This window comes from Morchella sextelata (genome assembly GCF_020137385.1).
Source record: "Morchella sextelata strain SCLS chromosome Unknown scls_1, whole genome shotgun sequence".
In the NCBI taxonomy this organism is placed as follows: Eukaryota; Fungi; Ascomycota; class Pezizomycetes; order Pezizales; family Morchellaceae; genus Morchella; species Morchella sextelata.
Window position 1 is genome coordinate 3623506 of NW_025408616.1, and position 21890 is coordinate 3645395.

General features: G+C 44.7%; 6 protein-coding genes across 6 annotated transcripts; 5 read left to right on the plus strand and 1 right to left on the minus strand.

The window, feature by feature from the left end:
- Window positions 1–1542: 1542 nt before the first annotated feature.
- Window positions 1543–1776, plus strand: H6S33_000947 (uncharacterized protein; the record flags this gene model as incomplete). The annotated part of the gene is made up of 2 exons (XM_044832380.1): window positions 1543–1673; window positions 1734–1776. 2 exons carry the CDS (start codon window positions 1543–1545, stop codon window positions 1774–1776), a joined length of 174 nt encoding a protein of 57 aa, XP_044700506.1.
- Window positions 1777–2217: 441 nt separating this feature from the next.
- H6S33_000948 (uncharacterized protein) lies at window positions 2218–3417 on the plus strand (the record flags this gene model as incomplete). Its single annotated transcript, XM_044832381.1, has 4 exons — window positions 2218–2843; window positions 2901–2969; window positions 3020–3110; window positions 3172–3417. 4 exons carry the CDS (start codon window positions 2218–2220, stop codon window positions 3415–3417), a joined length of 1032 nt encoding a protein of 343 aa, XP_044700507.1.
- Window positions 3418–4932: 1515 nt separating this feature from the next.
- H6S33_000949 (uncharacterized protein) lies at window positions 4933–9323 on the minus strand (the record flags this gene model as incomplete). Its single annotated transcript, XM_044832382.1, has 7 exons — window positions 4933–5193; window positions 5772–6596; window positions 6646–6899; window positions 6959–7371; window positions 7468–8066; window positions 8125–8558; window positions 8612–9323. The coding sequence occupies 7 exons, from the start codon at window positions 9321–9323 to the stop codon at window positions 4933–4935; spliced, it is 3498 nt and encodes a 1165-aa protein (XP_044700508.1).
- Window positions 9324–10506: 1183 nt separating this feature from the next.
- H6S33_000950 (uncharacterized protein) lies at window positions 10507–11981 on the plus strand (the record flags this gene model as incomplete). The annotated part of the gene is made up of 4 exons (XM_044832384.1): window positions 10507–10975; window positions 11068–11693; window positions 11753–11820; window positions 11882–11981. The coding sequence occupies 4 exons, from the start codon at window positions 10507–10509 to the stop codon at window positions 11979–11981; spliced, it is 1263 nt and encodes a 420-aa protein (XP_044700509.1).
- A 991-nt stretch (window positions 11982–12972) lies between these two features.
- Window positions 12973–14016, plus strand: H6S33_000951 (uncharacterized protein; the record flags this gene model as incomplete). The annotated part of the gene is made up of 9 exons (XM_044832385.1): window positions 12973–13056; window positions 13105–13113; window positions 13165–13214; window positions 13281–13294; window positions 13366–13395; window positions 13449–13481; window positions 13543–13559; window positions 13628–13709; window positions 13898–14016. The coding sequence occupies 9 exons, from the start codon at window positions 12973–12975 to the stop codon at window positions 14014–14016; spliced, it is 438 nt and encodes a 145-aa protein (XP_044700510.1).
- Window positions 14017–15273: 1257 nt separating this feature from the next.
- H6S33_000952 (uncharacterized protein) lies at window positions 15274–17440 on the plus strand (the record flags this gene model as incomplete). Its single annotated transcript, XM_044832386.1, has 2 exons — window positions 15274–15435; window positions 15557–17440. 2 exons carry the CDS (start codon window positions 15274–15276, stop codon window positions 17438–17440), a joined length of 2046 nt encoding a protein of 681 aa, XP_044700511.1.
- Between the last annotated feature and the right edge of the window lie 4450 nt (window positions 17441–21890).

The following is a 21890-nucleotide window of genomic DNA, read 5'->3' on the forward strand; positions in this document are numbered from 1 at the left end:
CCGAAGAGGTCAACCCGCCTTCTTCTTTTCTAAACAACATAATACATTTTACCTCTTCTGTACATCAAGAGGCAAGAACTGGAGTCAAATTTACAAGGACTCAATTATGTATGAGATATATGAGATAGAACGAGTTCTAGTACTACGTAAATAATATTTAAAGATCAGTATTCCCCTCGACAACGATATATATGCAGACTAGAATATTTGAAGGCATCCAGAGTTTAGGCCCTCCCATCATAATTCGTTATGATATATACTGTCGTTCACATCAATGTGGTAAGCCGCAGCGCAGCTAGCCTAGGCCTTCGATCCCTCCTCATAGGCATACATGTAGCCAGGTATACAAAAACACACAGACAAAGGACACCGGGTTCAGTAAAACGCCAGAAACCACAGAACCAATCAATCAAATTATTCGATGCACATACCTCTCCTACAATTGGCTTTCATATGATGGTCGCAATGGATCGATCCATGGTACGAAGCCTTATACATGTACACGTACGTAGTTACGCGGATTCGGACGATAAATCCTAGGCCTACTATCCGAGGATAAGCCATGTATCTAGGGCCCGGCACCTTCATGTGTGTATTTCGAGCGCCCTTCATGCGATGGGTTTATAAATTTAGATCTACTTTACTAACCTCTCATTTTGGCGGAATAATTTCACCCCGACGCTTGCCAATTTATATCGTTACCGATTTGACTCCTTGGATCCAGTTTTGGTCAATCCTCTTTAGTGCAGCAGGAAAGAGCATTACGGTTCCGATGAGATCCTTGGCCAACTAAAAGTAAGCTTCAACTGCTAGCATTGTAACTCTTTGACCTAGCAATTTCTCGGCAATGGTTACTATTTTTGGGGTTAATAATTATTTGATGCCAAGATATATGTAATCCCAACGATTCAACGTCCACCAGTTTTTGTCTCTCCCCGACTAAATGATAGTCCATTGGATAGAATAACTACATGTAACTCTAAATCTTCCCCTTCCCTTTATACTGTTCATGTAACGGTGTTAGGATATCTGTTCGCCATTCACTATACCATGGTGTCTTTGATGCGAGATTATCTTGGAGTATTTATTATGTGGCTTAGTTTCGTTTATTATGATATCTAGTTTGGGAGAGTAGGATTATATAAATCAATTACACTCTCATTCACAAACGAAATCACTCGTGATCTCTCTCCATTTGATATTTGAAAATTCATATTTACAATTATAAAGGTGATGGGGGGAAGATCTCTGCTATAGCTAATCTGCCTGCTTTGAGATAAGAAATCTGCAGCTTTTTGAAGTTTTAGTGTGCTGGTGTCATCAAACAGCCCAACGTTTTTGTTTGGAAGCGATACCACGTTTGTCAAAAATTTACCCATGACCCCTTTAACTGGTTAGCCGATATGCGCAAACCCCCGCTTAAGGTCTCAGGGCGAGGCAAGGTGGGGCTCTACTCGCTCGGTTGCTACAGTCAAATCCTGGGGAGTTTCCTCGCACTTTTTTCCCAACTCTGCAGTGACTCAAGCTTCAGAAACTCGAAGGATGGCCGACACTCTCAAGGGGACTACTATACAGGATATCCCAGCAACAGCAATCAATGAGTGCGATTCTACCGAGGATAGAGAAGTAGGAGGAGATGCCGTGGCAGATGCAAAGGTCGAGAAGGTCTATAAGTAAGAATTGACTTTAGCATGAAACTTCAAATGCAAATACATCTATCTGACAATTTTTAGAAAACTTGATCGCCGAATAGTACCCGGTACGACGATTTCTTAAAACCTAACTAAGGATTACTATTAACTATAAAAAAAACAGCCTTTTGGATCTTATATTTCCTCTGCGCCGCCATTCGTTCCAATGTCGGCCTCTCACTCACTATGAACTCCTCTACTGGTGATGCATTATCACAACGCCTTCAACTTACTCCTCATCAGATCAGTACGGGGCTTGCATTGTTCTATGTGTGCTATGTTCTATTTGATGTGCCGGCGAACCTCATTATGACAAGATTGAGTCCACACGTCTGGATGTCTAGAATTGTTATCGGAGTTGGTGTTGTTGGATGCTGTCATGCAGCCTTGAATGCTGTGTGGAATTTCTAGTATATATCCTATTTGAATTCTCTTACTACTAGCTTATAACTGGTTTAACCTGATTTCTGCATGTAGTCTGCTTCGCCTCCTGCTCGGGATTGTAATCGCCGGTATGTGGCCTGGTATGGCCTACTATCTTACACTGTTCTACCCACCGTCCCGCACTGGAAAGCGTATCGGCCAATATTTCACCGCCGCCCAAGTTTCCGCAGCCGTAGTTGGCCTTGTCAGCGCTGGATTTCAGAAGATGAATGGAATGGGAGGGCTGACTGGTTATGAGTGGATGTTCCTTTTATATGGTCTCTCGGCCGTTCTTTGCGGCATATTCATCTTATATTGGCTCCCAGGTCGCCCTGTGGCTCCAGGAGCAACGGTCAAGCCATCTGATTTTCAGAAATACTTGCCGGCTCCAAAGCCGGCACTAGTGGGCGAGGACGCAGTCATTCATTATGAGGAGCTGACGAGAGTCTATAACGTCCCACCATGGACAATTAAAGACCTTATGGGAGTTTTGGTGGACTGGCGCTTATGGCCATTGACTATAATGTACTTTGGCGTCGTTGGGGTCGGTATTGGGGTTCAGAATTTCGGAACCCTTATTATAAGGGCCATCAACCCACAGTTGACTAGTATCGAGCTTTCACTGCTTTTTTCGCCGATTTGGGTTTGCGATTTGATTGCCATTTTACTAGTTACGCCGTTCAGTGATCGGTTCAATCGACACCGTGCACTCTTCTTCACAGTGCCAGTGTGCGTGCAGATATCGGGCTTGTTAGTCACAACTTATGCTACTAATCCATGGGGAAGGTATTTTGGGCTACTCATGATTGGATTTGGGCTAGGGCCCACAGTGCCAATTTGCATGACCTGGACGAAGTGAGTGATCCTGTACATGGCGGTGGCAACTTGAACTGACATGTAGAAAGCGAAATATTCCAGCCTCGCCATGGTGAAGTCGGTGTTGCTGCGGCATCAGCCCTTGTCTCAGGTCTTGGGAATTTGGGCTCAGTTACTACTGTAAGTGAGCAGCTATACTTCTGTGGAGTTTAAGTAAATCTAATGCCCGCTTGTTCTATAGACATATGCACTTTACACAGGTTGGGCTTCTGATAACGTTGTGGGGCCTAAACAATTCAGGAAGTCGAACTTGGTGATGATCGGGATCCTGTGTATCAGTATTTTGTCTGCAATAATTATGGGTTTTTTGGTGAAATACGTCGATGGAAGAAAGACATCGGGAGAGGAGGTTTTGCTAGATAGGGCGGCGCGGAGAGAGCAGGGGGGACAGCGAGGGTTTGCCGGATTTTGGAGGAGTAGGTCTTGAGTGGGATGTGGGGAATATGTGATTGTTTATAAGTGCCGGGTACATAGAGTTGGAGAATGTAGTAAATACAGAATACTTTTGCAAAATCCTTACTTGACCCGATATAATATTTTGTCCCACTTGTCATGGTTAGCGGCACGGAGTGGTTGAAAGAACAGCCTTGAGTACTAATCAAAGAGCATAGGTGTACGTAGAATAACCGCCCAAAGTGGTGCACTAATGTACCGGAATGCCATGTGGTTGATTGTAGAGGATTTCTAGCCTGTACTAGATCCGCTGCCCTAATAGTATCAAGCAAAAGACATACCAGTTACGGACCCGTAGCTAAAACGAGTTAGGTTTGGGGAATTTTACTTTTTAGATGAGAAATAAATACATGTAATTAAACGTTCTTTCTCCCGCTGCTCTATGATTATATTCTTTAGCGCCAATATAAAGATATAGATAGAGTACAGGGTAAAAAAAAGGCCTTACTGTAGTTGCGTAAACCACATCATGCCAACAAGGGAGTATTGTTCTAAACCTTTGCTCAAAGTAAAATCACTTGAACCTTTAAGGAGGGTAGTTCACCTGTTTTTTTTTTTAAACCTATGAGTAAAAACATGTTGTATTGGTCATTTCCACTCGCTCAAATAATTTTAGCCAAGCAGGGGCATTCCCGTCAGGACCCATGCCACTAGGATTTAAATACTGTGTCCCATGCGGTCACTTGGCAAAATCTAATGTAAGGAACGAAGGTTAAGCCAGCGAGGGGACTTGGTAGTAGCACCACAAACGCGAGAGCGAGAAATTGGTATAAAAAGCCTAGCTTGGGCTTCATTGAATTACTACATACTAGGAAGACAAGCTCTATTTAGCGTAACCCTTGCATCATTTGCCCCCCGGACAACAAAAAAACACACAAAAAAACATTTTCCTGTACCGTCTAATATCAATAATACAAGCAAGCCCCGGCCCACTATACATACAAAACCCCACTATACAAGAAGGAAAGCAATAAAAAGAACCCAAACCACCATAAACGAAAGGGAATATAAGGACAAGAGGTAAAAAGAGAACCGAGAGGGAAAGGGGTAGGAGGAGAAGGAAGAGGAATTACACTAATGAAAGTAGTGTTATCATGATGCTATGCAGAGGCGAAAGGTACATTGAGTAAAACCAATTTTGAGAAATTGAAAAGCCTCCTTCCCAAAATATGATAATCGAAAATATACAACTAATAAATAAACGAAGGAGTTGATTGTGTGAACCCCCTCGAATCCTGGGTCAAAAATAGAATAGTGATGAGAATTATCTCGTGGGACCTTAAGTGGTCTTCAATACGATATTCGCTTGGTGGCGTAGTGTGGCTGGTCAAAGCCCAAGTTGTTGTAGTGGTCGTGCAATCATTTAATAGCCATATACGAGGACCTTACTTCGTAATGATAATGAATTTACAGGTTGTCCTGAAGGCTGGGTGCTGGCTTCGTGATCGTTTTTCATATCCTAGCGCTGATTTTCTCAAAAAAAGTCTGGTTAAGGGCCATTATTGGATATTATTGATGATCTCTCATCAATATTCCATTTCCCCACTCGTCGGCCACCCAGGTGTTCCTGCACCTGGGCCTCCCGACTCTCTTCCACCACCGCCACCGCCACCACCCCGTCTTCTTCCTCCCCCAGAAGACTTCTCATGTACAAATCGACAGTTGTCGCCGTTCTTGCAATTGCCTTTCTGGTAGAAAATGCATGGAACGTTGCCTTGTTTGGCAGCCTTTTTATCCTATATTCGGCAAACTTTGATCAGAAAAAGTTCAAAATAAGAAGCACTCCCGAGAAGCCTCCACAAGCTTCTCCTTGATTTATAATGGCTTGTTTGGGATTGAGTGCAGTATGGGTGGCATAAAGATAAGGCCATATAAAGAAAGAAAGATGGGAAAAAAGATGCTAATGGAATATCGAGTTTGGTTGGTATTTCTCGCGCCTTCGCCCGGGAATAGAAATCTCAAGATAAGAGGCGGAATTCACTATTGAGCGATATCCCGACATTGAGAAAATCTCCAGGCGTTGCCTTCTCTTTATCTTCAATGCCCCCCGATCAGAAGAAATAGCCACCGTGTGTTATCGCCACACGAGTAACTCAACACAAACAGGTATAACGGCTAGCATAGCACATTAATTTACAAAAAAAGATTGCCCGAGATGTGGTCGAAAATGGTGTTTACAATCACATGGCGATTGAAATAGTCCATTGGAGAACCTCGGGCAGATGAAAAGGGTATTTGTATAAAGAGAAATGCAATGTGCCATAGAAGGGGTGAATTTTTGGTAACAAGAAAGTAAGTAGACATGCACAGATGGGGTTAATAATTTACCTTTTTGTGTTTTCCACCCCAACCTCCACCACGACCGCTCCCGCTACCTCCGTTACTGCCCCCGCTAAGGGGCTGCTCCGCTTCAACTTTCCTTTCATCCCATCCTGTAGCTTTTCTTAAATCTCTACGAATATCTCTGCCACTTCTGCCCTCCTTTTCTTTCTCGCCATCACGCAACGCGCGACCAAACTCATCGGTTCCCCCACTTCCAGTCCATGCAGATTGGTTAGCATTGTTACCATTGTTGCTGTCGCTTCCGTAAGCCTGCTGAGGTTGAGAATCATAAGTCGACCATGCTTTAGGGGCAACAGGCGCTTCATATCCAGTGGAGGCTGGAGGGGGTTGAGCCTGGCCAAAAGACGCAAGTGGTTGGAATAATGGAAGTCCAAATGAAGCTAAAGCATTCCCCAGGGCAGCATTCTGTGCTTGAGTAGTCGGATTTTGCTGGATCAAGTTCTGTAGAAAGTTGTTGTTGGCCTGTTGAGCTTGTTGCTGTCCTGTAGTAGCCCCACCTAGAGCCGCAAGAATTGAGCCAATATCGGGCGTGCTTGGCTGTACTGTTTGTTGCTGCTGAGGAGCCTGCTGAGGAGCCTGCTGAGCCCTAGTAATTGCCTGGATCTGAGCCAAGAAATCGTTAGTAACAGCCTGAGCTGGGACCTGTTGAGCCTGTTGTTGTTGCTGTTGCTGCTGTTGTGATTGCTGAAGTTGTGGTTGAAATGACTGAAGAATGGCAGATAAGTCTGGGGTTACTACTGGTTGTGGTTGTGGTTGTGGCTGTGATTGTTGTGGTTGGGAGGCTGGTGCTTGAAAGATACTAGCGGGGGGCTAATTAAGGTTAGAAAATCACTGCAACTCTTAGACGACAGGGTCTTACTTTGATATTATCGGGCAACGGGATTATAACTGGTTGCTTGTCAGACACTTGAGAACCATCATTGTTTGAATCCGGTTCCTGAGGGGAAACTGGGATGCTCTGCGATGACGTATAAAGCGCAGATAAAGTAACAAGTTCTCTCTGGGATTGGATTTTGGCCTCTTCGCTAACAGGCTTCTTATTCCCTCCACGTTTGATGGCATGATCAGTAGGAGCAGCTTTGAATAGATCGTGGAACTTTCCAAAATCAATTTCTAAGAAATTATTAGCATGTGAGAGTTCTGAGGCTGATTTGAAAGAAGTGAAATTATACCTATAGGTTGATACCAATCCAACAGGTCCTCTTCATCTTCGATAAGGTTTCTGTTCTTAAGAGCTGCCAGCGCCTCTCTGCCCTCCTCAACATCGAAGTTCCTAGCATTGCCCCATTCATGGTTTTCATGCCCACTTCCTCCACCATAGTACTCTCCCTCAGGTTCCATCCATTCAATAAGCTTAACCTTTGCAAGGTCATCTCCTGTTTTCCATCTTACGGTCTTTTTCTTCTTTGATTTCTTATTAGGGCCCGATAAGTCATCATCTGCTTCACGTTTTTTACCATCGGCGTCAGACTTGACTCCTAATGTTTTACCTTGTTGCTGTAACTTGAGTTGATCAAAGATGCTGGTGAATGTAGTGGGCTGAGGTGGCTCTGTAGTGTTGGGTTGTGGTTTGGTCTCGGGGGCTCTAAATCCAGGTCACGTGACACATTAGAAACTGACGATCTTATTCCCGGAATGGATGATTTTCATGGGAAGTATGGGAAAAGGGAAAGCAACGCACTTTTGGGGCACTTTGGCAGAAACTGGGCGCATGCTCTGCAACGACTTGAAAAACCCGGAAGTGGTAGTTTTCGGTTTGGCAACAGGAGCCGCCGTAGACGTTCCAGCACTTGTAGTCAATTTCTTCTCCATTGTTGGCCCGTTTTTAGAAGGCATGGTAGATACCCCAGCAGTTGTATTATTAGAATTTGAGGCAACAGAGTTTTTTCCCTCACCAACCGCAACTTTTTTCGTTGCGTTGGGTCCAACAGACGCTTTGGAGTCGTCATCGCCCTTGCGTTTGATGCCAACATTAAGACCTCTACTGCCCTCACTTTTGATTGCTATCCCATTTCCAGCAACCTTTTCTCTATCGCCATTAGTACGCGCAGGCGCAGACGCTGTCAGTGGAGCACTTTTCTGCTTCTCACTCTTGTCTTTAATCCGCTCCTCTCTGTCCTTTCTTGCAAGAGCTGCAGATTTTTCTCTTGCAGCTTTGCTTATCACAGCACATAATTCGGATACCCTCTGATCCTTCGTCTTACTTCCGATACTTGTCAGTGCCCTGGTCCATTTTGCTTCCTCAAGCTGCTCCTCAGTAACTCGAAATTTTCGCAATAACTATAAAGTCGTCAGAAAGATCTTTTGTAATTAGAGTTTATCACAACTTATATCATACCCTGAGCAAATTTAGTACGGTTGATGCGTTCCGGTCTCTATTCCACTCTGCTGTCATCCAATATCTCAATCGAACTGTGAAAAGAATTGAGCTACCGAGGTGTTGTAATATTGAATCATCACCAGATTTTAGAATGGCCCAAACAACAGCTTCAATTTGTTTTGGGTCCTGATGCGATACATCCAACATGATATCCCACAGTTTCTTTGATGCTTCCCGAATATCTTCAATATCGTCATCGCATGAAAGGGCCTCGGAAACCAGATATTTGATTTTCTCAATAGGATCATCGGGAATTTTTGACTTAGGGGCAGCCTTTGGGGGACGTTTTTCAAGTGATTGAGTTCGACTGGTGGTAGTATTAAGCTTAGATTTTTTAGGAGCTGGTCCAGCAGGTAAAGGTTCATTGATCAAGTTAACCTGTGACAGTGCTTCTGTTGATGTATTAGATGGTGACATGTATGAGGAATCAAGGGAAATTACGTACGGAGAAGAAGCGGGTCCACATTTTCTACGATTGTTATCCATGGACAATCCTTTGGTCTTTTGAAACTTGGAGATGGCGTTACAACAACATTGGTGTTTGCTGATTGTACACTTGGAGTTTCCGTTTTTTGGCGGGTCTTTTTGGCGGGTTGAGATTGTTTAGTTTGCGAAGGTGTGGCTCCAAACTCCGACCATAATTCAGACGGAGATGCTGTATTTTGAGTGGGGAATGAATTTGCGCCGAGCTGAGATGGAGCAATGGTTTGCTGGGATGATGGGCTATAAGCACTAGCAAACTGTTGCTGCTGCTGCTGCTGTTGCTGTTGTTGTTGTTGTTGTTGCTGTTGTTGTTGTTGTTGCTGCTGTTGTTGCTGCTGGTGCTGTTGCGAAATTTGCACTTGTGTAGGATATTGAGAGGTAAACTGTTGCAGCCCATTTTGTGGAACAAAACTTTGCCCGTGGAGATGCTGGGCAGATGATATATCCCAGGCAGGATATGAAGGTGAAGCGGAAAAGTCCTGTGCGAATTGCTGTGGAAGCGTGAAATCGCTCGCATGGCCGGGCGTATATAGATACTGGTGGTGGGGACTGTGATATGCGAGAGATGACGCGAAGTCTGGCTGGGACGATGGGACCTGGTGTTTCTGTGCAATACGCGAGCCATTCGCCGAGCCAACCATTCCGGTAGGCTCGCTCATTTCTGTAGTATCCATATCCCTCTCCTGATATATACCCTTTCTACTTTGCTATATGGCGTTGGTTTAAGTAGCCTGCTGCTTTGGTTCGATTTTCAGCCTCGACACTTTGGGGGTAAATTCTTATGTCGTCCCGACCTCAAAAATGCGCTAATCCTAAACGGGAAAGCGCACCTGCCGGATATGTAGAATATCAACGCAAAAAAATCACCCGATGCAGCAACCGTAGCGATGCTACCTTTCGGGTCAATTTTGGTGCTGAGTGATGTGGATAAAAAAGGAATTTCGCGACCGAGGATGAGCGAGTAATGGCGAAAATGCTCGCGTGGTAAAAGATATCCTCACAAGAAGAAAAAGAGTATTAGGGTAGAGAGGATATGATAGAAAAATAAAACGTGGAGCCGGACGTGTTTTCCTTACTCCTGTTCAACCCGTGGCAGTGATTTGGCTCTCTCTTTCTCTTTTCCGTTTTCTGCTTCTCCTTTTCTCTCCTGAGTGTAGCCTTTGACGAGCTTCGATGCTTCTTACACGCAAACACACGAAAAAAAAAAAAAAAAAAACTTAACCGACAAAGTGGAGAGAGTCACGAAACGGATAATCTTGCGAATATCCCGCTCTTTCCTTCTTCTTCCGCTGCTCTTTCAGCGGTGGTTAGTCGGAGTTTCCTTCTATGAGTTGATGATCAAAGCTTCACGATGATGGATGATGGGGAAAGGAGGCGGACATGACACGAGAGGGAGGAGAGAGAACAACCAAGAGGGGAGAATTGTTCCTTGGCATGGAGCGCGATATTACGCCACAAGGATTACTCAGCAGACGCCGCGGGGTCATGCATGACGATCTGACACGTTGGTCGAATTTGAAGCGTGGCTCATCGGATCGCGAATCTATTCCAGCCACTGCCAAGGGGTCTTGCAACGTTCGAGAAACCTGGTTCCTGATAAAATCGCCCGTTTTGGACCTCCGCAGAGCATAAACACCAACTCCATGATTCTACACCGTCTATCGATTTGTAACCCTGGAACCCGGGCTGCTGCCTTCTTAACAGCCTTTCGAAGGACCAATTGTTTTAAAAGAAACATCTCCCAAACTGAATATGATGAACCCAAAATTTCTGCTTGCGATAAAAGTCTGTTAAAATCGACCCTAACTGCTCTATAAATCTACGACGTTAACATTTACCGATTCAGTTTATATTGCAATGTCCTCAGGCGTAGACTCTTCTGTTGCAGCTGCCCTACTCCTCCGTTCTGGCCATCCCCGAGAGAATCTTCAGCCGTTTTACATGGCAAATTGGTCACCGGCTGCTAATCCGGTTTCGATAGCGCCAGCTCGATTACCTTACAACAAACCCCGTCAAGAGAGTTACGATAAACAAGTACAATATGTCAGCCAATCTGAGAAGTGCACAGAGAAAGAATTCAACGACGTCAAAGCCGTGTGCTATGCTATGGGGCTAAAAGAGCCACTATACATGAGTTTTGAGAAGGAGTATTGGAACGAGGTGTTTATGCCAATGATCGAAATGTATCAACAAGGAAAGACGCCGAACCCCGATGTTGAGTGTAATCGGCAGATCAAATTTGGCACTGTTATTAAAAGACTGGAAAATGAGTTTGAAAGAGATGTGACAATCAATGGAGGGGGTAGAAAATGGTGGATGGCTACTGGTAAGGAATTATTGGCTGGGGATTTTCCTACCATTTTTGAACCAAATTTTCCCTCAATTCCTTCTTTCTCCAAATTTGTCTAACATTCACAGGTCACTATGCTCATGTTTTAAATCACATCCCCACAAACAGCGCTCACCTTCTACGCTCTTGTGATCCAAACAAAGACCAAACGTTTTATCTTTCCATGATCCCCCCTTCTGCACTCCCCCGTCTCATCTTTCCGCTTGGTTCTCATACCCTCTCAAAGCCTGCCGTGAAAGCTTTGGCACGCGAACTTTCTCTTCCAGGTTGGCGTTCAGGGGAACCCGAACGTCCCGAAAGCATGGGTCTCTGCTTCGTCGAGCCCGGGGGCGGAAGGGGTAAGAGCGGATTCCGTCGGTGGCTACAAGAATACTTGGAGCCCGAGCCTGGAAACATTGTTGTTGGGCCATCCCAAATCTTCCCTCCAAATCAAGGAAGTAATATCCAACCCCATGCGGCTCCCGAAGGAATGGTGATTGGGAAACATAAAGGTCTTTGGCATGCTACTATTGGTGAAAGGAGTCACTACGAATTTCCGCAAGGGGATCCAAGATTTGTTGGGAAATGGTATGTTTCTAGGAAATATAAAGAAAGCAATACTCTTGAAGTGGTAAAGGGCCTCGACAATGCCAGGCTTTTCGGGAAGGGAATGATTATGGAGGATTGGAGATGGCTAGGAGAAGACGCCCAAAGAGTAGCCCTTCAGATATTCACCAATATCTGTAACGCTAAGGATAATTTAATCTGGGAAAGTGGCCTGGTTACCCAGTTCAGACATCGGCAAAAGCCTGTAAAGGTCATAAAGGTGGAGATAATCGAAAGTTTGTCACTTCCTAAATCAACTACGGGTGGGGCAAACAGGTTGAAAATTCTCTTCGAAAGCCCGGAGCGATCAGTAACACCTGGTCAAAGTGCAGCATTGTGGTTCGGCGAACGATGTCTAGGCGGCGGGATTATCGAGAGCGCAGTGGATCTAGATTGACGGTAATATATCCAGCCCTCTTTTCCGATGACTCCTCTCTTTCAGTCAAAGTTATGATAACACACCGCTTATTACCCAGCTCACTCTCATAAGTCGTCAATATTTTACCCTTTTGGTAGTCAAGAAATATTATCTCAAAACAATGAGTATTTTCATCTTTCGCTGATCCTCCTTGGCAAACAATTTTACTCAAATTTAGTTGAACTGGCCGGACACTCCGTGCTTAATGAGCCATTTGGCCCGAATAGTTTTGTTTTAGGATGATTTATTTATTTAATCCTATAAAAATTTCTTTATTTTACTATCTACTACCTCTTTGGTAATTGAGACTGATCTTTTCAATCAGGGACAAATTTCCGTTTGAAAATACTTATCTTTGTCGATACCTGAAGTACCTAAGATTGGTAAAATGGCTGCTCTTCCTTGATTAGAATTCTTGTGATTTTACGCACAAATTCTTGCGCATCAACATTGACTTAGTAATTTATACATCGTGTTATTGACAGCTGGCAAAAAGGCAAATAAGGGAGGGTTTGGAGAAATATTGGCCGTTGTTGTGGTGTAATGGGCTTGAGTGACCAGAACACGCCATTAAAAATCTTTACTTCCATCCCTTGACTTATACTCTTCTCTCTCTGACTGTATTTAGAAAGCTTTTCTCGAATCCTTTTTACCAGTCATTCTGTCTGGTTCCTTGAGCTAACCGATCTTCTTCGGGCTCTCACTCATGAATGAGGCCTATACTATAGTTACAAAGGAAATACTGATATGCTATCCGGCGTAGCTTTGCAGATTTGGAGAGTAACTGGCAACGGCATTAGACATTGCATACTGTCATACGAATAGCACAAACCAACTATATATGTATGGACCTCATCAATATTTAACACTTGAACCACCTACCACCTACCACCCACTACCCCGATATCAGGCTTTTATAGCAATATCAACAGTCAGTTAATAAGATTAGAGAATTTATTCTATCTTGTTGATGAAGCTTCATTCCATTGATGGAAGTTGTGTCACCCTTATACGAGAAACAGAACCACAGGCATCTCTTACTATCTTGTTGGCGGTTTGTGTATTTACCATTAGTATACTAAATTTCCATCATCAATAACAGTGTTTATCTGTATGGTATTGTTCCAGAAATAATATTTATCACTCATGCTAACCTAGATAGGCATGCTCTACTCGATACTCATTAACCGTTAGATCACTGTTTATTTGGATGTACGTAGGGGACATCCTTGTTCTTAGCGATGACGTCAGGAGTTGAAGGACTAAAATCATATCTAGTTTCCAGATCCAAGGTTTGCCGACTGATCCGTTGTCCTATGGTTCGTCTGATGATGGCTGAAATGCTGGCCTCTATTCACCCCAGCTCCGCTATTGAGAGTCTATTTGTTCCACTGTCGGGAAGATTGCAACACGAACCTAATACATAACATAATTATTCCAAAATAGATGGAGAAGTTGGTAAAATGTCCATGAACGGAAGTAAAGTCCTCTGGCAAACACAAAAAGGGTCTCGGGAAGCTTTTAATGAGAGGTTGGAAAGTCTCCCGAACGAATGTGGTCCGCCATATAATCCAGTCGTCCGCTTCTGTTACCTAGATTCCTGGAAATAAATACTAACAGACAAGGCCGGGGGTTATCGGTTTCATTCGATTAATTTAATTACAGCAGCTTTGTTTGGTGTTATAATTATAGAACAGCACAATCTAGGTACGTTCTTGGGAGGGAAAAAATGCAAGTGGTTGTCATTCCGGAAAAGCTTGGAGATTCTATATTGCCAGTAGCAGCGATATATATGTCTGAAAATGTGGCCGCTTAAACCTCGGTCCGTTCTGGGGCCACCGAAGAAGCCCTATACGAATGACGCTAGTTCTCATATTCTAACGGGCGAGAAATAGGACAGGTATCGGCAAAGAAACGAATGGCACAGTTGCTCTTCTACTTCTCGGCCAAAGTAACTACATTCATACCGTGCCCATTAGTGGCTGTTCTCATAGGCATTGCTTCAAAATTCTAGCAAAGCTTAATTGCACATTGTGGACATTGTTCCCTTTGTGGTCTGTTACTCCGGTGGGGATCTCGGTGTTTCTACTATTTTCTCGGCCATGGTGTACTGTTCTGGGTGGAAGTCCTATTTAGCTTTTAGAATCTAATGGAGGCGGTGAACTTGTCATAGCAGAGACAGATACATGCGCAAACGCATAAGAAATTATCGTATTGGGAGGCTTAGTCTATCATACCTCAAGCCCGATCTAGTTGTCAATACAAACAAATCCCTCGACTGATACTCAAGCTCAGAAATTCGCCATGTTGCCAACATCCAATTTTATTGTGAGGGTGTTTGCAATCTTGCTACCCCGAACCTATCGATCTTCTAAGCATTGTTGACAGAAATTGAGTGTGATCAAGATTTCGCTTATGTGTCAAGAATGGAGTATAGATGTGGTTACGGAATTCTAGCCACTCCTCCTGGTACGCAGCCATAGGAATGTCACATTTCTGTTCAGCCACCTCTGCCCCAGTACTCAGGTCAACCGTTCCGACCGTGTTAGGCTTGACGCCTCACTGATGTTTGACCGACTTTTGCTACCCAGGTATTTGATAGGTTGTTGCAAGGCTGGGGCACTTGAAAATTTCAGCAGCCTCCGCAATATTCGGCAATTTAAGTTCAATTCTATGGTGGTGAGGAACTTAAGGGGCTGGTTGGTCTAATGCAAGCTTCTGCGAGCTGCGGACGAAGAACGGGAACTTGAATAAGTACCTGGTTATTTTCAAGCGTTTTTCCTGGCTATCGACTATTCGTGCATCTTCACCACATATACCGGTGCTGCGCTACCTGGTTTCCCAGTACTCAGAAAGACGTTTCTTCCGTTTGTCTTACATCTGTACGATCTGTCTTCGCACTTGTGGTAGGGCATCATCAAGTATCCACCGGAGCTTTGTTTACTCACATCCTCTCGTTTCAATTGTTTTAGATTTTTTTATCTTCTCCCTTGACTTTAATTCTTTACCTCTTCCTACACCAATATTCGGGTTTAGAACATCTTGAAAGCGTAGATCCTCAAACTCAAACATCAATTACAGACACCCACTATCATCACACCTCCTCCTCTCTGTGTTAACAACGATACGCTACATACGCCACCTACATCGGGTTGATTCTACTTGCATACATACTTTCGCAATCTCGATCCCTAAGGGAGCCAAGGCAAGGTTGCGTTGGAATTAAACACGGAAATAATAATAAACAGAATCGATGTGGATGCCGGATATTATGCATCATTCCGAAAGCGGTGAGAACCACGCTTTCGATGCTTTGGGTCTCTGTTCAGACATCCAGTACAATGAGTTTCTCGACCTGGTTGACGACACGAATGCTCGCAATGATAGAGGGGACCAGAAAAATGCAGATTTTGGAGAGTTCGATGAGCTTAAGGTGAGTGAGATGAATGAGGCTGTTTGAGGAGGGGGGGGCATGGTCCCACTATCCACTGTCCCCACCTGTCCCCACCATTTTTTGCCTTCTTCGTTACTGATACGGAACGCCCTTTTCAAAGACAACAATGCTTCGCTCCCCCCCGGCTGGACTCGATAGCGCCAACCAGTGCGCCAACAGCTGCGGGTCGTCTGCAGGTCCCGACGATCAACATGCAAGGAGAAAAGAATCTTGGCCTCCAGTGCTACCAGTTGTAGCGCATCCACCATCTCCACCTTCAGCGTCACTGCTTGCCCCACAAGCTGTTCCCGTTTGGGGAGTTGGCGTTGCACCTACGAAAACGATGCACATGCGCATTCCTGCCCGCTATAAGGGCAAGGGCCAGGGCCTGGCTGGTTTGTCGGGCATTGATGCTGACCTACTTGACCCGCTCGTGAGAATTCCAGCTAGTTGTAATCGACGTGCCTCAACAACATTGCTGAGCTCCTGCTTTCCTTCCTCTTCCTCCTCCCCCTCTTCCTCTTTCCCCCCCGCAAACTTCTCTGCCATCCCAACCACCTCTGTTGAGAATACAATCCTTCCGGAGGGACCAAAAACAAACACCAGAACGCTTCGCCACCGTAAAAGTCACCGCGATCTCCACTCTGCACGGCGAGCTCAATTCACCGAACTCATCAAAATGAACAACGTGCAGCAAAATAGCATTCCCTCAAATAACCCAACATTTGACGAAATGATTCAATATTTACCGACACAGAACTCATTACAGTCTTTAGGGCAAATGACTTCGGATATCCCCCGATACACCCCCTCACACTCCTCATCTAGAGTATCTAGCTCTCGACCCGAATACTCACGGGCTTCCTTCAGTCTATCAGCTGAAAATCTCCACACACCACAGTATGAACAAGTGACACTTGCTCGCCCCCACAGCATGTCATCTTTACAAACCGGTCCATTTTGTTCAGAAGCTTCCGCCGTGCAACTTGCCTTTCGCCGAGCTAGTAATCCTTCTTCTTCTTCCCTGGAAATTTACGAGGGATTATATACCCCACAGCCTCGCCAGTATACCATAGATGATCAGTATAATATGGTAGAAAACAGCATGGATCCGCAGCCGCTTGACCCGTCCATTGGTTTGAGAATGTCCACTGAATCGCCCATTATTGAAAGCGACACTCCGCAGGGCTGGTGGGGAGAGGACAAGGTCAATATATTAGAGGAAAGCTGGCCAAACTCACATCTAAGTGGAGTCACGTCAGAACATTTCAGTGATCTATCAAATGGTACGATTCGCCACCACACGAATGGGAATTCTCATAGACCTACGTACAGTCCAATGCTATACCGCCAGCCCCCGTCGCCATCGTTTGATGAAGAGGAGGGTGGCATATTTGCGCACAGTATTAAGCGGCCAGCTTCATCATGCTCCTCGATACCATCTCCACCTGAATCAGAGTTGTATTATCCATCACAGCTACCTACTCCAGAAATTGGATACTCCTTAACGCCATCACTTAACCAGAGCGGTTTTGGCGGGAATTATCTCCCAAGCTCATCGTCAATAGATCCGACCGCTCGTCGGCCATCGCTCCATCAAACGCCATCTCCGCCTTCATCGCATACATTCGCTACCTCTGCTGCAGCGGCAGCGATCGCCGCTTCGTCGAAAACATCAAAAACAATTTCGAAATCAATATCAAGGCCCGGTTCCTCCCGTAGGAAGGCCAGTAGTGGTTCAATACGCTCTCAGGCAAAGTCATCTGGAACATCGCACTCTTCACAATCGAACGATGGGATTAGATCATTCGTAAACTATACGCCCAATGATGCCACGAGGATTCTTAGCGGTGTGGCTCCAAGCGGGTCGTCAAAGACCAAAGCAAGAAGGGAAAGGGAGGCTCAAGAGAAAAGGAGAAAATTATCTGAAGCTGCCGCTGCAGCGGTGGTGGCTGCTGGCGGAGATGCATCGGCCCTCGCACAGGTTGACTTGCTAGGGTGTTAAAGTTGGCTATTATATAATTCACCTTTCTTTTGGGTTAGCACTTTCTTTAGGTATGGACTTTTGGGTTTTGATTTTGCTACTGGAATCGGGCGAGAATGTGTGAAATGCGCAACGGCGTTAGAATATCGAATGTCTTATTCAGTACTAATGAGGTGCATCCTATTGGTCCCATCTTGTCCTATTATCCTATTATTAGTGTTATTTTGTTAATTTTTCTTTTCACTTCATCCTTTGTCGGTCATTATAATCGTGATCATTAAACCCTTCCTTGTTTATTTATTTTAAGACAGAGGATTATTACTACAACTGTTAAGCACATGGGACATGGGACATGGAGTTCTTTCTTTTGTTCTATACTAATATATGGCATAGCCATGAAAGGGATCAAGTTTATTGTTTTTTTTTCCCTTACCCCCCACTGCTTTCCCAGGATCTGGGTCTTTCCTTTGTTTATCCACTATTATCTAAATACGTGTACCTTCGTTCGCGCTCGGCATATCTAGCTACTTAGTCAAATACATATCATGTACGCAACGCTACGTTGCCTCGAAGCTACACGGGAGAAAGAACAAGTGACATCGTGTCAGAAACACGCCAAGAGGTCCGAAGTGCGACTTATCGACCTTCCTTCAATCTCATCGCAAAAAAAAAAAAAAAAAAAACTGCGACTCTCGAAGTGAACACGGCCAGCAGCATCCTGTGTTTCTGTTTGTTTATTTTTCTATCTAGATTAGTTAATCTGGAGACTTTAAGCCGTTTGTACCCTTCACTTCGATTCAGTTCGTGATATAGGGGTGCGGTATCGGACGAACCGTGGGGGTGATTGATCAAAACAAGTTTTGATCTAATCGATTATCTACATGACCTTCCTTGTAGGCAAAAGAAAAAACATGGGAATGAAACAGACAAGTTTAAGGATATCGTTCATCACCTGATGATCATCTTCGGGGGGTAGGCGCAAGTCAACAACCACAACAGCGAAACATAACATCCCTCTATTCTTTTCTCCCAGTTTCACCATTGGGCGTTGGATGGATCAGTAAAATAAATTTCCGAGACCCAGTGCACCATGATCGACGACAGCTAGGGCCACCCCCCCCCCCCCTCCGTTTAAAGGATCGTCGGCAGGGTTGATCGTGGGAAGGAGAGACAGACAGGGGGTGAAGGGAGTAATGAGATGGGGGAAAATCTCCGAGTGTGACCCCAGGCCACTGGACCTGCAGGACGGTGACCAGCATGGACCTACTCTACCTACCAATATTGCTGCAATGCAGTGGCCAGGATGTCTCTCACATATAATAATAATAATGATATTACCACTAATACTCTAGTTGTTATTCGTTCCCTGAGATTAACAGAGATGGTGCTTGTATGCATCGGCGGCAGGTGTGGAAATGTCTTTTTCGGCTTCCTCCGTTGCTGGATGGATTGCGCGCATCTTACGGGAATCACGAGCTTTTTCGAGGACGAGCCTCTGAGTTTAAATCGCATACCTATATGTGATCCTATCCGGGAGATGCCGTTTTTATCGTAACGCGAAATTTCTAAAATGACGCGCGTAGCGGCCCAAAAATTCAGGTACTCTGAGGGAGCATTGTTACACATACATCTAGTAGGAAACAGACTTCAGCAAGCAAGATTTTGAGACGTCGTCATAATAAAGGTCTTTTCCCCGTTGCCGTTCGTTTATTACGGACAGGGACCTATTGGTCAAGTAATATAGAGGACACCTAAGGTTTGCTCTATAGGCTGGGTACATACCTACATCCATCAAGGCTTTTCCTCCAGGATTCAAACCATAAAACACCAATCTCTTTCTTTGTCCTTTGATGAAAAAAGGAAAAGCTCGGAGCTAGTTTATTGATTGTCGGTTTGTCTCACCCGATAAACACCAACACTGGTACCGGAAGGTACATCCCGTCTGATTGGCTACATGAGGCCCGGATTTCCAAGATCTGATAATTCAGTATTTAATTGGTGTGTACATATTAGATTCTGCACGATTGACTTGAGACATCATCATGATCAGTAAGTGCCTAGGTCTTCCATCTTTCCAATAGTTCACATGTCGATCTGATTCAGTTAAACAGGCAGCTGTACTTGCAAGCAATTGAACTATTGACAACAAAGAGGCCTTTCTACTGCCCTTCCCTTCCCTTCCCTTCATTTTTTCAACCGCTGTTGCCGGAAAATTTCACTTAGATATATGTAGTCCTTCCGGCCTGGCTTGTTTTGAGGAAGATATCCGAAAAAATAAAATAAAACCTGTGCGTACGAAATGGTTGATTGGTCTGCTGTGATCTCATTGCCGTTGAGATCATAAAAATATAGAGGGGGAAAAAATTACACTTACTTTGCCAGGTGCCTCAACTGCAGGGTCATGATGGTGGGCTCAGCATACCTTATGTATGTACACATGTGCACGTTGATAAAACACTATGCTAATATGGTACAGTTAATTAACCCCCCCCCCCCCCCCCTTACTCAAAAACGACTAGAACTTGCAACTCTATATATCGCCAAGGCAAAGGCGGTAACAAACCGGTAGTTGAGAGCATTGTAAATATTGAAAACTCCACAAATCTAGTAAGTCTTCAGCCGATTCTCATGCCTTAAATCCGATGTGTGATGGCCATACGAGCTGGCAATGCATGAAAGTAAACCTACGATGATCGACATCATTGCAAGATGGACATTCTACTTCTTAGTCAGTCTGTAATGTCCATCTTATCGTTCTAGGATCATGTAGCGGTTCTGATTTGGTGAACAGTTGCATATGTAGGCTTTTGTATTTCGGATCACTCGTTCTCACTCGAAGTCGGCGGTCATTCACAAAAACACCAACTCGATCCTGCATCATCAGGTTTATTCCAGAAACAAAAAAAAAAAAAGAAAACACAAATCTACAGTGGTGTAATTCTCTCCTACATCTCTCGCTCTTCCACGTTTACTGGAATGGAAGCCGGGACGGAGGGGAGGGGCGTGGTCTCGCCGCAATATCCTTTTTTTTCTTTCTTTTTTCTTACAACGGGGAAGTATGCAGTCAGTCACAGCCGAGAATGCACAAAGGTATCTCAAGAAAGTCCAACCTCCGCGGTAGAGTCTGTCCGAGGCCTAGTTTGCTGTGGCGCGTCTCCCGGACGTACCGAATGACCTGAGGATATATCTGCTATCTAATGGCGCAATGTCGGACTATGCACGCCGTTGATACGTATTAGGGAATTTGGGACTGTGTTTTGCTTCGGGCCCGTGCCGAAGAAAGTCTAGAATTCTTTGGCGGCCCCCACCTTTTTCTTTCGGATATTGGGACATTGGGACCTGAGGAGGCACGCGCGCTAGTATTTTGGGTCATGCAATCTGGACCGGAAGCTCAAGGACGCGTCTCAATACCCGGAGCCAAGGGGCTGTGGTCTCGGGGGGCGGGGAGGTTACGATGAGAGGAGATACCAATTGCCCGGTCTCATAGCTAACGAAGTACACGTAACTGCCCAAGTATGTATATCAGTCATGGGCCGTAGTTGATGTAAGGTATATTATTACAAGGAGTACACTAGCCATATTTATTGCTTTTAAAGTTCGTTTAATCTGATCTGATCTAGCCAACATCAAGATCTGTGATCAAATGTCGTATCGACGGTTGTAATGTTCATCACATTATTACCTACCTGTGATAGTAACACAGCATGTAGTAAGGCGACACAAAAACTGCATAAAAACCATTACGGATTTAGTGGCTATTGCTAGGCCGGATATCAGCTATTGAAATATAGTTTGAGATACTCATGAGCGTACACGTCTAGAGTATCCCTCTCGTGCCTAAACGTTCATACATGTGAAAGGGATCGAAGGGGCCTGGGGGAGGGGGAAGGGGAGGATTCGTGAATCGTGACCACGCCGATAATCCAATCCAATCCAATCCAACCCAACATGGTCGAAGCAAAACAAACGGAGGGCATAGTTTGGATGTGGGAGATAAACTCACTACGTATTGATTGAGACCTTTTCTAGCCAAAATATTCTATCAATGCCTAAAAGAAACGCATAATCATCTATTGTATATACCGAGGTCCTGAATTTTGGAATGTCAGGCGGATAGGCCTGTCGGTCAAATCGTAAAATATTGTACGGCGAGGTAGAAAGGAGCATCGGGCTCCGGTCTGAGTCGATAAACAGGACATATTGTCTTGTTTCCAAACTCGACGTTCTAGATCGCTACACCAGGAATGCAGGTCTTGGTGCACACCAATCTACATGCCTCGAATGTCGGAGGGGTTGACTGTAGATATAGTTATTCTTGGCGTCCAACAGTGCCTAGACCACCTGCCAAAAATGACATTCTGAATTTCCAACTGTGCGCCGAGACCTGCATCTTGTGGCTCTTTTTCCTGGAGAGGAAGATTATATATCAGGAACATATCATAGTGCCGTTTGCTAAAGGGTCTGAGAAACT